The following is a 17,096-nucleotide window of genomic DNA, read 5'->3' on the forward strand; positions in this document are numbered from 1 at the left end:
GTGCGCCTGGGGCTCTGGAGGGGCAGGGGAAAATGAAAAACATGGGGAAAAAATGTCACAGGTCTTTCTAGAGGAAGAAGAGTTACAAAATTTCTTGGTTTTGTTGATCTTCTTGGGGAAGAAAAGTTAGAAAAATAGAGAACTCTCCTTAGAGTCCCACTCAAATCCCAACTCAGTGTTTTGCACGTGACCGTGTTGGTAATGACTGAAGTTTTGCTCTATTCCACCTGGGCTTTCAACATCGTTTTGAATTTATTGACTTATTTTTTTCTTTCAGCCAAGCTACTGCTGGCTTTGTACAAGCAGATCTTCTGGCTTACCACGCTACAGCTGCGGCCTTTGTAGCTGGATGGATATTCATTGACTTGCTCTTGTGATCTAGAAACTGCTTCATGTACAATTCTTGTCCTGTTGATGTAATGGATTTGGGAGATGGAGCAGACATGCTTATGGGCTCAGTAGTGGTGTTAAATAGGCAAATGGTTTATATCGCCTGCAGAGCAGTCCCTGCTATTGTTTAATCACAGCTGAAAATAATCAGCATTTTGCAGGACTGGGAAGAGGGAGTGGTAGGGAAGTATTTCAGGGAGATTTTTGGTAGTGGTGTAGCGTCCAGCATATTTTATTTACAATATTTAGCACTTTCTATGCTAAAGAATATTTAGAATAGTTAGCACCTTTTGTGCAGACTCTGTGCCAGTTGTATGTGAAGCAGTTGTATGATTTTCCTTCATTTTGTTACATGTACACAGAAGATGAACACAGGATACCTGTCAGACCCGCAGCTTGCTTGTATGTTTGCAGGCTGTGCTTCATATTGTTTGCTCATGAAATAATACAAACAGCCCTCTGAAAATCTGTCACAAAAGCTTCCTTTTCTAACAGCAGCTGATTTTACTTAGGCCTTTCAGAATCATTTTCATAGGACTATTAATGCAAATCAGCTGTAGCTATTAATTGTTGTCATTTTTTTTAACAGAGCAAACTCTTGTTCATAATATAAGGACTAACAACAGTTTATTGAATGTATTGGTTTAGCAACCTATCATATTAATGTGGATCATTGCTGTCATAGCCTGTTTCTCATCTGCCTAAGAGCAGGTGGTCCTTACTGTGTATATCCGCTGAGTTCTGTTAATAGCAGAGACTTTTTGTGACTGAGTTGAAAACTGTTTATTACTACGTGAGTGCTGCATACAAGGAGAAAATAGCTGTTAAGCACTCTTAAACGGGTTGTGTCTTATTTCCCAGGTAACATGCATGTGTCACTGGCTGAGGCACTGGAGGTTCGGGGCGGACCACTGCAAGAAGAAGAAATATGGGCTATTTTGAATCAAAGTGCAGAGAGCCTTCAAGAGCTATTCAGAAAAGGTAAGCATTTGAAAGGAGGGATATATGGAATGGAAACATCTTGGTTACGTTGACCTGTAACATACTCTCTTGTTCTTCATAGACTCTAAATGCGCATAATAAATTGCTCCTAGGTACATCTCAACCCTGAGGCTGTTTTCAGCCATTCCTTCATGTTCTGTCAGGACACACGACAGGTGGTTTCATGTGGTGACAACTTCACTTTGGTAGGAAACTACCACATAGTCCCTGTATTATTCTAGACACGTAGAAACGAGATAGAAACATATAAAAAAAAGATAAATACCTCTGAGGCCATCAGAGCAATCTGTTGTAGTGTACTCTACAGCATAGTATAGTGCTGTCATGACCAGTTTGCTCTGAAGTGATTTAGTCCTGAGTGAGGTGAAGGTGAGCCGCTGAAAACTTGAGCAGATGGTCAGGAATCACTCCCCAGAGTGGGTTTAGCAATCCTGGTATAGATACTGAGAGGAATGTGAGTGCATGTTTTTGCTTTCCAGGAGTTAGAAATAAATCTCCCTTCTTCCTACCTCCCCCAAAGTAGTTGGTTTTAAGGTGAGCATCTGCAGTGTTGCTAATGATCATCTGTTCTAGCATTTGATCTAAGTATGGTGCCCTTTTCTCCCTTAGGTTTTCCTTTCCTTTTTTATAATCTGCAAGTCCTTAAGCTCATTGCTCACCCACCCACCATTTTTTTCCTCCCCATTTTTATGAAGTTTTGGACTTAGGTGACCTGACCTCAGATAGAGCATGTGTTTCGATGACGCATCTAGCATTTGAGAAAACATGGGGCTGTCATCTCCTTCTGTCTAGGCATCCGTCTGTATGAGTATTTAACTTGATTCAGGAAAAATCACAAGTTCTCACTTTAAAAATGGCTATTGTTTTGCCACATTACTATGCAAGAGATATATCTTGATTACTGAGGGAAAATTCTGATGTGTTTTTGCATATTCTGTTGTATTTTTGCAAGGATTAGCTTGAATGTATAATCTTGCTGAAACTAAGGTTTTTAAGATATGTTTTAGAAAATATCTAGTCAGACGCTAGATCTGTCTCATACATGGATATATGTATCATCTCTGAATAGTTCACAGAACTCCAAAAGAAGGCACATATGGGCAGAAACTTTCATACAGCACTTGATACCTGAGCAAGATTTACTTAAGATCATAATCATGAAATTAAAGGGGAAGCTGGTGTCTTCTCTCCTCTCTTTTTCTCTGTTGCATCTCTATGAAAACCATTTTTTTAAGACAGTGGGTTGGTGAGTCCATGGGAGACTTGAACTAAAGAGTATCTTGAAAGATTACAGGTTCATACCCGAGAATCAACACCGTGAGCTCCATCTTGAAGTCCACCTGAAAGAAGCCAGCACCCTAAATACATAGCAGAGAAACTACTTAAGAAGTGTAGACTTAATAGAAGTCTCCACTGAAAACTGAGTAGTAATAGCTTGAGTAGTGCAGAAGAGTTATAATTACTGTGAAGGCTTCAAGGAAGTGTTGAGAATAAGAACACAGGCAGCCCTCCTTTGGAGGGACAAGTACTGAAAGATGAGAGCACAAAATGGAAATCTGCCCCAGGACTTGTGGTGTATGCTTTTAAGGTAGGGGAGTGTTTGCCAGTCAAGACTGGCTAAGATGGCAGAAGTTTCTGGTCTTGCTTCCTATCAGTGAATACCAAAACACAGCTTCAGATAAAATCAGTGCCAGAAGATTGTCTCTTTTGGGATATGAAGGTGTTTTACTGAGTTGTTCTGCTAGTTCAGCAAATTATTTTCAGTCGCATGCTATTAATTAACCTGGGGTATAGCCCTGTGGTAAAATGCTCTTTAAAAGACACCTAAATGAAAGAGCTTTACAATGTAACAATGGTTGACAAAAACAACTTAATTCCTCCCAGCAAGATTAAGATAACAAGTCTTTAATGAAGATTTGGCTTTGCTAAGGAAAAAAACTGTAGACATCTTGTTTGGTCATCTTGAATATCAGTTTCTGTGCTGGCTTGTAGAGATGTGTTGCAGCGCTGCAGAACAGAATGCAAAGGTTCCTGTGGGCTTTCTTGTCTGACTCAATTTCTTTTGCTCTTTGTCAGGGACTTGCAGCATATGGAGGATTCTAGGGAAATCCTGCTCTCCACAGTTAAATTCTAGAAATACAGAGGGCACAAAAGAGCTGTTCAGTGGCAGAAGTCAAATTGTCGGTTTTTCAGAACTGACCAGCCACTCCTGGGCAGAGGGCCACAAAGGCAAGCTCTGAGTTTTGGCAAGTTCACCACAGGCTTGACTCTGATCAGTCTCAGGGATGGTCTTTTCTTGCTCTTGTATAGCTCTGGATCCCCTGATAATGTTGTTTTGTAACTAGATCTAAGCTTTGATATGTTTTCTATATTAAGTTTCTTTATTTTAAAGCAGCATCAACAGCAAAAAAGAATTCAGCAGCATGGTCCAACTGTTTTGAAATCAGGAGGACAGAACAACCATGGAAATTGCCATCACTTAACTTGCCTTTTGTTGGAAACCTCCTACACCAGTCCAGCAACCACACACACTTAAAGGAATTGCTAACCCAAGCAACCACTGATGTATTTATTTATTAAATCCTGGTAGAATTTTGAAGTTGGCAATTCTTGTTCTTGTTCCACCAACTGAGAAAGTGTTCTTCAATTCATTTGTTATTTAAACTAGTTTCAGGAAATTAGGGAAAACTACTTAGGCAAGCCTCTGTGACAGATTTAGTGACTTGTTGATTTATACTTGTTGTCTCTTGGTGCGTCTGTCTATTTATCCATCAAAGCACTGAATAGAAGAAGTACATAATGAAATTCCATGTTTTACATTCTTAATCACAGATCACACCACGTCAAATTCAGTGACTGATCCATAGATGTGCATGTTCTTATGCTTAGTTGTACTTACAGTTCTCAAAATTGTTGAACCCATTAAAATACTTAAAAATTTGATTGCAGTCATTATAAGCAGTGAAAAATTAGATGGAAATGCCCAGTTGCTAATCACTGATTTAGAAGATCAACTCTGGTAGCTGTCTTGTCAGCATGTTATAAGCTGTTAAATGGAGGAGAAAGACAATCCAGTACTCCTAGTTGCAGTTCTGACATCAGTTGTAGTGAAGTTGAAATTAATCTGGAGGTTTGAAAACGCCGATACCAGACCTGCCCTTCTCTTACATCTGTTTAATTATCTGCAATAACTATTTTGTTGTTCAGAGGGTGTATCAGCTGTTTCAGACATGCTGTATCTTGCAGTCAGTGCTGCATGAAGTCAAAGGAACGAGGCTTTGAAGTGAAGCATCTCGGAGGCAAGCGTGTAGGTATAAGGAGCGCGCTGTGCTCGCCGGCACTCAGGAGAGTAAGCCAGGCACTCTTCTAATTGAAGAGGTTGAACTGGAGAGGGTTTATCAAAACTTCACAGTGGGAAAGACTCGGTGGCGTAAGCCACTCCTGTGCTAGAGTGCTTCCTGGGGTCTGGAAGTAGTCCCATTGTGTGTTCCTAGAGAAACGTGTGTTCAGAGGGAGAGGAGGAAGAGATGGGGAGGAAACCTTTCTGATAATAGAAAGGCAGGCTGAGTGAAGACATCACTGAACAGACTGGCTTTCTGCACAGAAATATAAACAGAGAGTGATTTATGTTAAAAAAAAAAAAAAAAAGGCGATGCCATCTGAAAGTGCATGTGAGGAAAGACAGTTGTGGGTTTTTTTGGGGACCTGTAAATCTTGTCGAGTCATGCCACTGCATCTGCTTAGCTTGGGTAAGTTTAACAAAAGGGAAGAAGGCAAAATGAAACGTGTTGATGGAAGCTGGTGGTGGGTTCCAGTAATCAGAGCTACTTGGTTTTAGGGGAAAAAGGGCAGGGAATGGATTCCTTCAGCTGACAGGAGGGAAGAGGCAATAAGAGGAAACATATCCTCCTCATTTACCAGAAACACCCCTGGAGGCAGGTGTTAATATGTTCTTTTTCCCCTTCACCAATAACTGTTGCAAAATGTTTTCTTCCACATTGTGCTAACGTTTGATCCTTTAGTGTAGGAGAAGGAATGAGGCCAGACTTCTAGATTTGGTTGGTTTTCTGGTCTTCCCTAAGCAAGTCTTGCTTTTTACTTGCACTCTTTCTTGAACTCTGCAGGGTGTGCTTGGGGTGATGGAAAGGCATGGCGTGCCGTTACCCTGAGCAGGGAGAGTCCTGGGAGTGACAGGGGTTTCCCAGAAACTAGTCATTCACGTTATTTCTTGCTCCAGTCCTCTGAGGAAAGAGTAACTTTCAGTACACCTCCCATTCCTCCCTGTGCTGCTGGGTTCCAGTGGTTGAATGTCATGCCAAGGCTTTCTGCTCAGTCCCATCCTCCTGCATCTTGGCGGTGGCTGGGGAGCAACGCAAAGAGGCAAACATTGAGAATCCTGTGCGTGTACGTTTTGGGTTGTTGGTTTTGGTTTTTTGGTTTATTTGGGGTGTTGACTCTCTTAAGACATTTCAGTGTCCTGAAAGGGTTGAAATGTTTGTCATTTCCTACCATTTTTTGCTAATTGCTATGGCCTAAGGGAGAAAAAGTAGGAGAAATCACAACTTGAAGAGCTTGAAGTCTACCTGTTGTTTAGGAATTCAGAGTTACCAGCCCTCACTGTTGTAAAATGGATCAGTTTTAAACTGCTGCCTGAACTCGCTCTCTCTTAGAATGTTTGTTTTCTGTTTTGTTTTGTTTTTTCCTTTGGCAACTTGCATCCTGTTAAACCATTTAAAGGTTTAGAAGCCTTTCTTTTATTTTCCAGATGCTCTGCAGCTGAATGATCCTCCAGTTTTTACTGCCTTTAAAGCCAATTCACTCTTTCCCTTCAAGTAAGACCACACTATTTATCTGTGTCTTGGCACTGCTGGATAAACTGTGCTCTCACAAGTGTTTTGTTACCAAGCTGCATAGTTCGTGCATGAACTCAGAAGGCTGGCATCACAGCACCAGCGTGGCCAAAAACCTCCTGGATGTAAAACTGACTGGAAACCATACCCTGACTTGCAGCGCTTTCAGGAAGACGGGCTCAGCTCTCTTCTTGTATCATTTTCCCCAGTATTTTGGGCAATAGATCTCCCTCACTGCTCTTTGAAATGTTTTTGAAAGCCTTAAAGAGGAGATGACATGAATGTTATCTCTGGAAAGGAGTTCCTGTTGTTTTGTTCTGGTCCCTGGCTCTGGGATGCGTTCTGTCTTTGTTACTTTTTTCTATGGCACAAACAGTGAAGTGGAAGAGTAGAGTAACTTCAAAATATTATTTTTGGGATAAATTTGCAGTTGCAGGAGTTTTGAGGCAATTAATTTGATTTGTGACAGATTTGTGACCAGAGAAGGTGCCTGAAGAGGTGATCTTGTGTACTTCATGCTGTGTGTCTGCTACGTGCTGCAGTAAAATCACCATCTTGAGCACAATTGATGATTTTTCCCACTCCATCAAGCAGATATCTCTTCATGGTAATACAAATGATGACAGGCTTAAATCTTTTTGAAGCTAGGGGTCAGTGGGATCCCCATGGGGAAGAAGGAAAGTACATACTGCAGTGTGACAACTGGTGATTAATGTCTGCATCAAGTTTTCCTCCTGGACAAATCTATTTCATGTTGCTGAAGTAGCTCAGCAAATAGAATTCTTCAGTGATTTGGCTGTGTTTTGTTTTTTGTTTTTTTCTTTTCACAGCTTGATAAATTCAATATTTGGAAAAACGGTGACACTGGGCAAGCTCTAGAAACAGAAATAAACGTGTACAACGCTTGTTAGTTCACCCATATGTTTTATTTACTTTGCCTTATACTGATGTTGGTAGGCTCAAGTACCATACGTTGCCTTGTCTCTCCAGTTTATTTTTTAATATGATAGGAAAACCCTCTTTCTCCTGTGTATCCTCTCCGAACAAGAAGAGAATGATCATTGTGTAGGGTTTTATGTTTGTATCTTGCATATTTTTAGGGTAGTTTTTTTGTCGTTGTTGCTTGCGGTGAAGTGTGCTGGTTTCGATGGGCAGCTCAGCAGCTCCGTACCAGAGTTGAATTGATTTAGCCGGTGTGATCAGAGCTGCCTTCTGCAGCAATTACTTCCTTTGGATCCAGGAGATGAAGGCAGAACAATGAAGTATGTCCGCTTGAGGCAAGAAGACTGAGAGCTTCTCTTCTATGTCATAAAAAGTGGGGAGAAACCATTTCTGCAATGCGAATTATAAAGTTTTCATACCAGCTTTTAGCATAACACACTGACGAATTAGAAAAAGTGTAACAAACTTTCTGTAACCAAGTTCCTATGAAGAAAAAAAACATGAGTCACGGGGTAACAAAACAGCCTACATCCTGTGCTTTTTTTGGCTTGGGTTTATAAATTGAGTATTTTCAAGTTACTATTGAATGGGGACTTCTCTGTTTATGTGGAGGCTCTAAAAACTTCCAGAAAAAGTCTGTTTAAGTAGAAACATTTTAAAGTGAAAAGCACAAGTTTTTACAGGTCCACTTACTAATCGCTCTCAGGTGTTTAAACTTGAAATAATTAATTCAAGTAGAGTCTGCAGGATCTTCTACAATGTTTGTTGCCCTCAGTGGTCCCTTTTCCTTTGTAAGGGAAAACTCTGTTTAGGGTTTTAAAGAGCGTTTGTAACACCGAGTGTGTTCATCTTAGGTTGAAAAATGTATTGGTGGCTTCTCTGCTGAATGATTTTTTCTGCATGCACTGGTAGGAGAGGAAGCTTTGAGCTGCAGGAATTCAAAATTGGATGTTTTTCTGGATAATTGTGCTAGCCAAGTAGTAATATAGTTCTGCTTTCCATGTCAGAGAATGTGGGACACCTAGAAGCAATTCCTTGGCTCTTCTTGGAGGAAGGGGAACAGAAGGAATGGAAGGGCTGGCTTGCTAGATCCTTTTACATCTGATACCTGCATGCAGTAATTTAAAACGTTTCCTAGGAGATTAGAAATATTCTAGATTACAAGATAGTTGAACAGCCTGGGCACCAGCACTGTGGGAGCATCCTGAGCTGATAGGAGAGTGGAAAATGTTGTTAGTGGTGGTGCTGAAGTAGGAAATGGTTGTTCTGCTGTTGTCGCTTATTATGCAGAGGAGGAGGACCGACCTGTCCATCAAACGTGGGTTTCCTCAACTCTTTGAAACAGAGTTAATTTTTATTTTTACAGCATTAAAAGCTTGTGCCTCCTTCAGTGAAAGTGAGCTGTATTACCGTTAGAAACATAGAAAAAATATTTTAACTCAAGAAAATTAGGAAAGTTTTTGTTTGTTTGTTTGTTTGCTCTAAGTTCAGTGTTTGTTCTGCTGTTTTAAGATTTGAAAGGAGGATCTTATAAAAGGGATTGGGTTTACTCTTTGCCCACTTCCGCTGCTGTCTCTAATTTTTTTATTTTTCAGTTCTGAAAATACTTTTTTCTTTGGGCTGGATCCAGCTGTAATGTCCCAAGACTTCTCTGCTTGTCCCAGTCCTATCAGCTGGTCTTAATACAGAGCATTCCTTTTCTCTGCTAACCTTGTCTTCCCTCTTCAGATCATTGCTGCTACAACCGTGCTATTAAGATAGCAGTTAACTCTGTTCTTAATGCAGGATCTCACCTTAATGACATGCATCCTACAGCATTTCATAGAATCAGAATCTTAGAATTTGATCATTTTAGATGTCAGCTGTGTTTCGGACATGAAATAACCTGAGGACAGGAGATCTGTGACATTTTAGCAAGCTCTTCATGACCTTGGTGATATGAATAATGGCACAGAACTAAAGAAAAGGAAGAGATATTACTCTTTAGTATGATGAAAATTGGGTTACTATTGTGGTTATGAAGCATCACAGGTGGAAAAGGAAGCATTTTGATATTCAATTTGTCTTTGAGCTAATAAAATTACATTAAGGAATGCCACAGAACAATCGTATGTTAATTTGGGGCTTTTTCTTTTCTTCTTTCAAATACAGCTGATCCTACTGCTCTGGGATTCATCATTTCTCCATGGTCTCTCCTGTTGCTTCCATCTGGCAGCGTATCGTTTACTGACGACAATGTGTCCCAACAAGATCTGCGAGCGTTCACGGCTCCAGAGGTTCTGCAGAACCAGTCTCTGTCATCTCTCTCAGACGTGGAAAAGGTAAGATACCTCTCCCATGGCAGAGAGCTGCTGCCTTTTCCTGTTGATGAGTTCACAAACTGGCTTTGAGCTGACCTTTTTGTCTCTGCAGTATTCTTGATTTCTATGCTTGATTGTTGGTTTATGTTGTGAATGCAAGAATCAGATTCAGCAAAGCAGGATACAACTGCCAAGCTCTGCAGTCATACTATTGGAATTGTTTGTCTTGTTTCAGGAGAGACAACATTGTTGAAGATAGTAATGTTGTCTCCAATGTAATCTCTGAAGTTAACATGCAATACAGGCCTTGAAAAACATCAGAAAAAACATTCTGAATGGCACATTTGTGACATGCTTCAGAAATGATTGTGTTCTTTGTTCCATGCTAGGATTCATTTAGTACAGTACTTTTTTCTATTTGAAAAAAAAAAAAAAAAAAGAGAGTGGTTAATATTTTAGGCCACATTGTGATGTTTCTTTATCTTCAGGATAGAAATCATCAGAAGGACCTCTGGCTTGTAAACTTGAGCAGGCAGCATATCAATAAACAATGACCAAATACTGGCATTCAGCACAAACACACTTCTGGTTAATCCTCTCTGATTACAGATGTGCAAATTTATGTTGTGATAGCAATATAACTTTGCTTGCTACAAGGTGATGACAGAATCAAGCCTCCACTGCAGCAGTTGTGTTGCTTTTTGTATTGGGAAACAGTTGTGTGTGGAAATGTACAAGCTTTGGCTTTACATAAGCAAATTCTTCACACGGTCACCTATAAACTAAATAAAACCCTTTAGCTTGTGGTGTTATGTCTTAGCATTAGGTTGAAGCTTCGAGCTTTGGGCTTAGGATAAATTAACCTGGTTTGTGAATTAACTCTGCTTAATTTCTGCAAGTGTATGGTCCACACTGGCAGGTGAAAAAGGAACTGTTGCGATACCCTGAGATGGTAAAAACATTTGGAAAAAAATGAGCTGCTTCCATTCTTGTTCCCAGTTTCTAGCCTTGCAGATAAATCAGAGCTGTGCCCCCAGTGTGGTATTCATGCCTGGGTGCTTCCAAGATATTGATCCTCTGGGGCTATTTGCTTGCTTGTATGGCAGGGAAAAACTACCTGGAACAAGGCAAGGAGGTTAATCTTCACTGGAAAGACACTGGTGAAGCAGTCCAATAATGGTAAAACAATATCAAACATCTCACGTGGGGAATAACCTAGCAAGACTAACAAATTTTACTCCTGGCATAAAATTGCAACTCTAAATAATGATCTCTCATTATTTCTTCCCCTTGTATTGTATAAACACTTTAGTCTTATTATGGCTCTCTTATCTGGAGATATTAGAGCTGATAAATAACTGGTCTATGCATCCTTTTTTCTGCTTGTTTTCCTTCACATTAGCAACATACTGCGTGCTGGAGCGTACGCTGTTAATTTTTGTGACTTCATGTTTCTTAGGTCTTGTTTTGTACATGCTGACTTAATTTGAAACACATTTAAACCTCTTTTTTGTTGTTCTGTTGCATCTCAGCATAGTTTGCTAGACTCATCTAGTGGAAATCTTTGGTGTTTTCCTCTTTTGGTTCTTGTTCTGAAATCAGACCCTGTCTGCAAGTTGGGCTTTCTTGTTTCCTCATTTCTTCTGGCCTCTGATCAGCCAACAACAGAGTCGCATTCAGCTATTCAGCTATGACTTCACTTGCTGGCCGAATGGAACAGAGTATTCAGTGATAACTGTTGGACAAAACGATAGTCACTCAGTGAATACCCTTTTGGTTCTTTCAAGACACTCGGTCAAATTGAATACAAACCAAGCCTGATCTAATTGCGAGCCAATTGGAAATGCAGTTAGCAAACCATTTGAAGTTATAATAAGAGACGAATCTGGGAATTGAATTTGGCATTGATTTATATATTGTGGAAATTATTACAAGTATTGCAAAACAAAGATGAACCCAAAAATTTTTGGGTAAATGCTTTAATTTTTAAGAGGTGCATGTGATGTTCTTCAGTCAAAGATGGCTTTTTCTGGAGAGACAGATGAGTGTTTTTCAGTCTGCGTGCCCATTAGTACTGTACAGAACCACCTATTATTTACGGATCATTTGAAATTACCAAAATTCCTGTTTTTTATTATTTATTTTTTTTTACAACGCTTTTTCAGGAGATCTTTGCCTAGTTTGTCATTGTCTCGGGTAAGGAACTTGATGTAATGCTGCACAAATGTCAGCCATAATCTTGTAAACAGGCTGGTGTGGGATTTCCTGACACCCCCACACCCTGACTTTCTGTCCCAAGCTAAGGCTGTCAGACCATAGTAAGCAGTTGGAAGTTTGTTAGGGGAAATGCCAAGCACTGATCTAGCAGCAATATCATTATTGATCTGGTTCTGAAGAGAAACTGTATGAAATAGGAGAGAGTTACAGGATATAATGCATGCAGGCATTGCTTGACAATCCAAAAGGGTGTGTAGGTATGTAGCAGATAGATTTTTGTCTCATATGTAGAAGTGGCTTGCAAGCAACTACACAGTGCTGTACTTAAGAAGCCTCCAAGTTCATTTAAAACTTGAAGTATGATGGAGTATCACATCAGAGACTATTAAACCTTTTAAAATTATTTTTGTGAAAGCTAGTTTCAGATAGGCTAGTAGGGTAGCATCTGTTGTAGTAGTGACAGTCCTTGTTTTGAGGTCTTATAGGTTGTGCTATAATGTTTTTGCTGAGGATGACAACGATTCTCAGTTTTAGAATAGAATAAAGCCACGGTGACATTTTCCCTTCTGAGCAAGTTCTCTGTGGTTCTGCTCCGGCTTCCTCACAAAAATGCCAGGTCTCTGTTTTCCTCTACCTACATAACCTTCTTGCACGCTTATCTGAATGCATGAACTGGTCCTGTTCCCACCCTCAGCGTTTGTTTGCCAGCTGGACTGAAGTGTGCCAGTGAGGAATCCCGAATCGCTGCTGCGTGCTGGTGGAGGCCGTTCTGTCCTGCTGGGACTCTCAGGCTGTGCTGTAAAGGCCAGCCAAGTGATCTGAGTGGCAGAAGCTTCAGGTTGGAGTGCTTCTTGGAGTGTGTTCATTCCCAGTGTTGTCTGAATAAAGCCCATTGAATTGAAGAGAGCAGTTTTTAATAATAGGTTACTTCTACGTGTATTTAGTAATTACTTCCTTACCCTGTCCCAAAGCAGTGTATTGCTCTTCTGAATACATAAAACAGCAAATGTTTCCTTATTACATGAGAAATGTAAACATACATTACGCTTGTCTTTTTGGCTAAAAGTCTGCACAGCGCAGTAATGTTAGTGAGGCCATTATCATGTAGTAGTTATAAAAGACATTATAATGCCTTTCAAGCAGGCTGATCTAAACAGGAAGACATTTTGGCGTCACCCTCTGAGTCTTTGTGAACACATTTTGTACATTAAGAGACTTCTTAGTGCAGAGAGAAATTCTCATGTCCAACCTTAAGGTAGTATAAGATGTGTAATTTCTAACAATTCTACATACTGAGTTTGGAAGGAAGAAAATGAGCATCACACTGGTTCTGTTCACTCCACTACCTTTGTCCAGGTGATTTATGTGGAACTTTTAAAAACCTGTATATGAAGTTCCAGAGCCTGGACAGATCTTGTCAATATACCTAGGACTTAAGTAAGATGTTTTGCTTTTAGTTGGCAAAGAGGTTGCCTTAAATGAATCATCCCTAACTTATCACTGTCCCTGTAACTGTTGTTCATTGTCTGCACAATAATTTAATCAGCTGCTTGCTTGAAGTTACACAAATATTACTAATAACCTGGTAGAGAGTCATCACTAGTGTATGCTACTTGCATAGTCCAGAAAAACCATTTTTTGGTTTTGTTTTTTTTTACTGCTGTTCCTTAGCTGTATTGTTATTTTCACAGTGACCTGTTTGGACAGTGTGTATTTGTAGTCTGAAATCTGCAATATTTGAAGATTGTATTCCATGTCTTGAAGGATTTAATATGTTCAAGATGTATATTAATATAATTGCTGCTGATATTAACTGTTAATTATGAATGTAATGATTAATGCCTTTGCGCCTTAAAATACAAATGACAGATTAAGGTGGCTGCTTTATTTATTAATGCTTTTGTGTTCGTTATATTTTTTCCTTTGATCCCGGTCCTAGTAATTCCTTGACAGTACCACCCAGCTGATGGAGTCCCACTAAGGCCTGCCTTGCCTTCAGACTAAAGGTTTCAGGAGCTTTAGGTACCACCACACAGTCTGTTCCCCTGCATGGCTGCTGACACAGATATGTGTGCTTCTGCCTTCCTTGGGAGATGAACATGTGGACCTAAACAGCGAGGCCAGAGGCACTGATTAGATGCAGTACCTTTTGTTGCAGTAGGATTTACTTCTCTAGCTCTCAGGCAAAAGAAAATAAAAATCTGAAATACAGATGAGCTTAACTGGCAAGAAAGTATATAGGCAAAGTGACACTAGGTTAGCTGCTCTGCTTTGAAGGTGCTTTGCATTTCCTGTGCTGTTCTGAGTTGATAAATGTCTTGTGTTTCATTATAGGTGCATATTTATTCTCTTGGTATGACACTCTTCTGGGGAGCTGACCATGAAGTACCTCAAAGCCAAGTAAGTTTGAATTTGGTTTTGTTTAATATCACGGTCTCAGACTTGATAGTGTGACCACTTCAACATCAATTAACATGACACGATGTCCTCATGGGACGCAGAAGAGTGTGGCTTCCTTGCTCTACTTGGAGCTTTTCCTTGTGGTGTGTACCACTATTGTCACCTTGCAGAAAGAAGGTGCAGATAGAACATGTCTGTCCATTTCCACGTGGGTATATCTGGGTTAGTCCATCCTGTAGCGTCACAAGCAGAAAAACAACAGTTGATGCTGCTGAAAAATACTTTTGTTTCAGGCTTATGTATAAAAATAAACATTTAAGTAACATCGTTGAATTACTCATAATAAAGCAACTCGTGATCTCTGCTGCTGTAATTTCAGTGAGTCTGGAATTGGCACGTGCTAATACTTCCCTTGCGCAATGTCCAAGAAAAAGTGTATGAATTGCTTGGAAGAGGGAGTAGACTTGCTACTGACTTGTCAGCCGCTGCAGACACAGTCGCAGACTGCTTAGAGCTGAATGTTATTGCTCAAGAGGTTATCTCCCACACCCAGCAGAACGCCTTCACTTAGTTGTGGAAAGAGTCTGGAATGCCTAATTCGTCATCTGCCTGGGTGCTCCCACCTGCTCCCAGCTCAGCTGTTTGAAGGCACTATCTAAAAGGGTGAAAAGTAGGTGAAACGCACAGAGGGAGCATTTAATGAGAGACTTGGTGTCGAGGGATTTGACAGAGCATTGTGCAGCTCGGGGAGCTGAGCTATTTCTGTTCCATGTTTTGGTTCAGTCCTGTTTATTGGCGTTATGTTTAAGGGTAAGGAAGGAAGTTTTGGAAGGCTGTAGGAGTTAAAGTGCTTGGTTTCTAAAATTTTCTGTACCAGAGTAGTAGTTGGGTTCTAAGTCCTCCTGCTTTGGAAATAGCTGCCTGAACGCAGAAGTCACAAATTTGATGCTGACAGTTATAGGGATACTTCTTGGTAGCCTACCATGTCTGTCCCCCAAACTGCACTGTTTTATTAGACGGTTATCCCCCTTCTTTGCTCACCTGCCTTGTAAGGGATGAAGGGAGCAGTATTGAGCCAGTAGCAGGAGAATGGCTTGAGATAGGTGCTCAATGGAAGGTGGGTAGGAATTAATTTTCTTCCATGTTTTTGTTCCTTCCCTCAGTATTAGATTGTAGCAACAGTTTTATAGTAATGCAGCAGGAAGAAATGCTTTCACAGTGCTTTCTCTCACTGTTTTTCCTAAGTATGGTGTAGTGAGGTATGTCTGGAAAGAAAGGGGGGAGCAGAAGTACAGAATTTTTCATCAAATGTTCTGGTGCTCTGCTCTGTGGAGGTAGTAGAGGCAAAAAGACAGGCTGTGTATGGCATAGCGTTTAAGTGTTAGTTTGTATGTGTGGAATTTCACTTCGTTTTATTTGTCTGTATTTGTTGGTTGATGGGCTGCTTCTCTGCTGGGAATTTGGTTGAACTGCAAGAATGATTTGTATGATTTGGGAGAAGTGCTGAAAAAATAGGTGGGAAAAGCCTACGTTAGTTATACCAGGGTGATCCAGAAGGGTTATTTATGGCACCACTTAAAAAATAAAAAAAATCAGGAGCACTAACCCAGGAAAGGTGGGAAGATAGTAATGTCTTAAAATGCTCTATGTCAAAAAGCACGCGACAGAGCTTGTGCTTTGTAGATAACCCCACGTGTTGGGACAGTGGCACAGAGGGGAAGCTGAGACCTCAAGTGCTGGTGGCACCTGAGAACAGGTGTTATCTCTGACCATTGCGCACCCTGTGGAGTCGTATTCTACTGGCAGTGTGCTGGATTAACTGGCTGGGGAGAGGAGAATCAAACCTAGATTGTTCTCCACCATATGAGCATTGTTCTGCAGTGACAAAGCTTTGGTTTTTAACCAGTGGTTTTGCTGCTTGAGACCTTACATCTTTGTTGATAATGTTTGGTGGTGGCACTGGGCTTTGGAAATGCTGACCCAGCTGGAGCAAAAAAAAATCCAAGTGTGGAATTCGGACAGGAAAAAAGTTTGGCAGAGTGTTTAAAAACAGCAAAGACCTTTAAGCAAAATCTTTTCACTGGTAATTAAGCCCTTGAGAAAGGAAAGTGGCGGTGTCCTGATGGTACAGATCAGGCAGCTTGTATGGACCATACTGTTGTAGGAGCCAAATCTAGATCCTGGCTGATTGTCCAGTGACTGTAACTGCAACTTCTTACCACCTAGATGGTGACTTCCACATTGGCACTCACTCGATGTGGGCAATAAGCCTCATAAATAGTCATTTTATTACGTCGAATGTCTTTTGTTTGTATGTGTGTGCTGCAGGTGACAATTAAAATTGATTCTCACCTCCCTCCCATTTTTGTTTGTCATTAGCCTATCAAACTCGGAGATCATCTCAACAGCATCCTCCTCGGCATGTGTGAAGATGTCATTTATGCCCGTGTATCCGTACGGACCGTTCTGGATGCCTGCAGTGCCCACATACGGAACAGCAACTGTGCCCCTTCTTTTTCATACGTGAAGCAGTTAGTCAGACTGGTTCTGGGAAGCCTGTCTGGGGTAAGTCTTTGCACGCGTCTGAGGGTTAAGGGAGATCAGCAGGAAGAGAGCTAAGCTGCTAAATCAGAGTCATTGTGCAGTCCTTCTTCCTATTGTTTGATCGTGTTGCAGTTGTGAGAAGGGGGATTGTTGAAAGGGGAAATACTCTGAAATTGTAGGAGGAGAGAATTGTTCTCCTCTTGGTAACAGTTTGTGCACTCGACAATTCTTCTTGGAATAAAGATTTCAGCTGCTGTAGCTGAGGAAGATAGTTTTCTGAAATGGTTATCCTCTTTGGAAGAAAAGTAGGAAAAAGCATGAATTCTGGGGGCAAACATTAGACAGATTCCTACTTGAAATGCTGCAAAAACGATGGCTGTGGTGTTTCTTTTTTAGAAACATTCTTGACTTTGGGAAAGTCACTGATTAACTGGAAGAAGGACTTCTTAGT

The 17,096-nt window shown here is 40.6% G+C and overlaps 1 protein-coding gene across 4 annotated transcripts in view; it reads left to right on the forward strand.

Annotated features, from left to right (window-relative positions):
* The window catches only part of PTPN13 (protein tyrosine phosphatase non-receptor type 13), a 109,217-nt gene that overhangs the window by 22,001 nt on the left and 70,120 nt on the right, over positions 1 to 17,096 (forward strand). For all 4 annotated transcript variants that reach the window (XM_082759001.1, XM_082759002.1, XM_082759003.1 and 1 more), the window contains exons 2-5: positions 1,252 to 1,371; positions 9,336 to 9,505; positions 14,036 to 14,101; positions 16,481 to 16,666. In XM_082759001.1, the coding sequence (XP_082615127.1) occupies positions 1,257 to 1,371; positions 9,336 to 9,505; positions 14,036 to 14,101; positions 16,481 to 16,666 (537 nt within the window). In that variant the 5' untranslated portion in view covers positions 1,252 to 1,256. The remainder of the gene's footprint in view (positions 1 to 1,251; positions 1,372 to 9,335; positions 9,506 to 14,035; positions 14,102 to 16,480; positions 16,667 to 17,096) is intronic.

The sequence above is a fragment of the Aythya marila genome (genome assembly GCF_965140915.1).
Source record: "Aythya marila genome assembly, chromosome: 4".
Taxonomy (NCBI): domain Eukaryota; kingdom Metazoa; phylum Chordata; class Aves; order Anseriformes; family Anatidae; genus Aythya; species Aythya marila.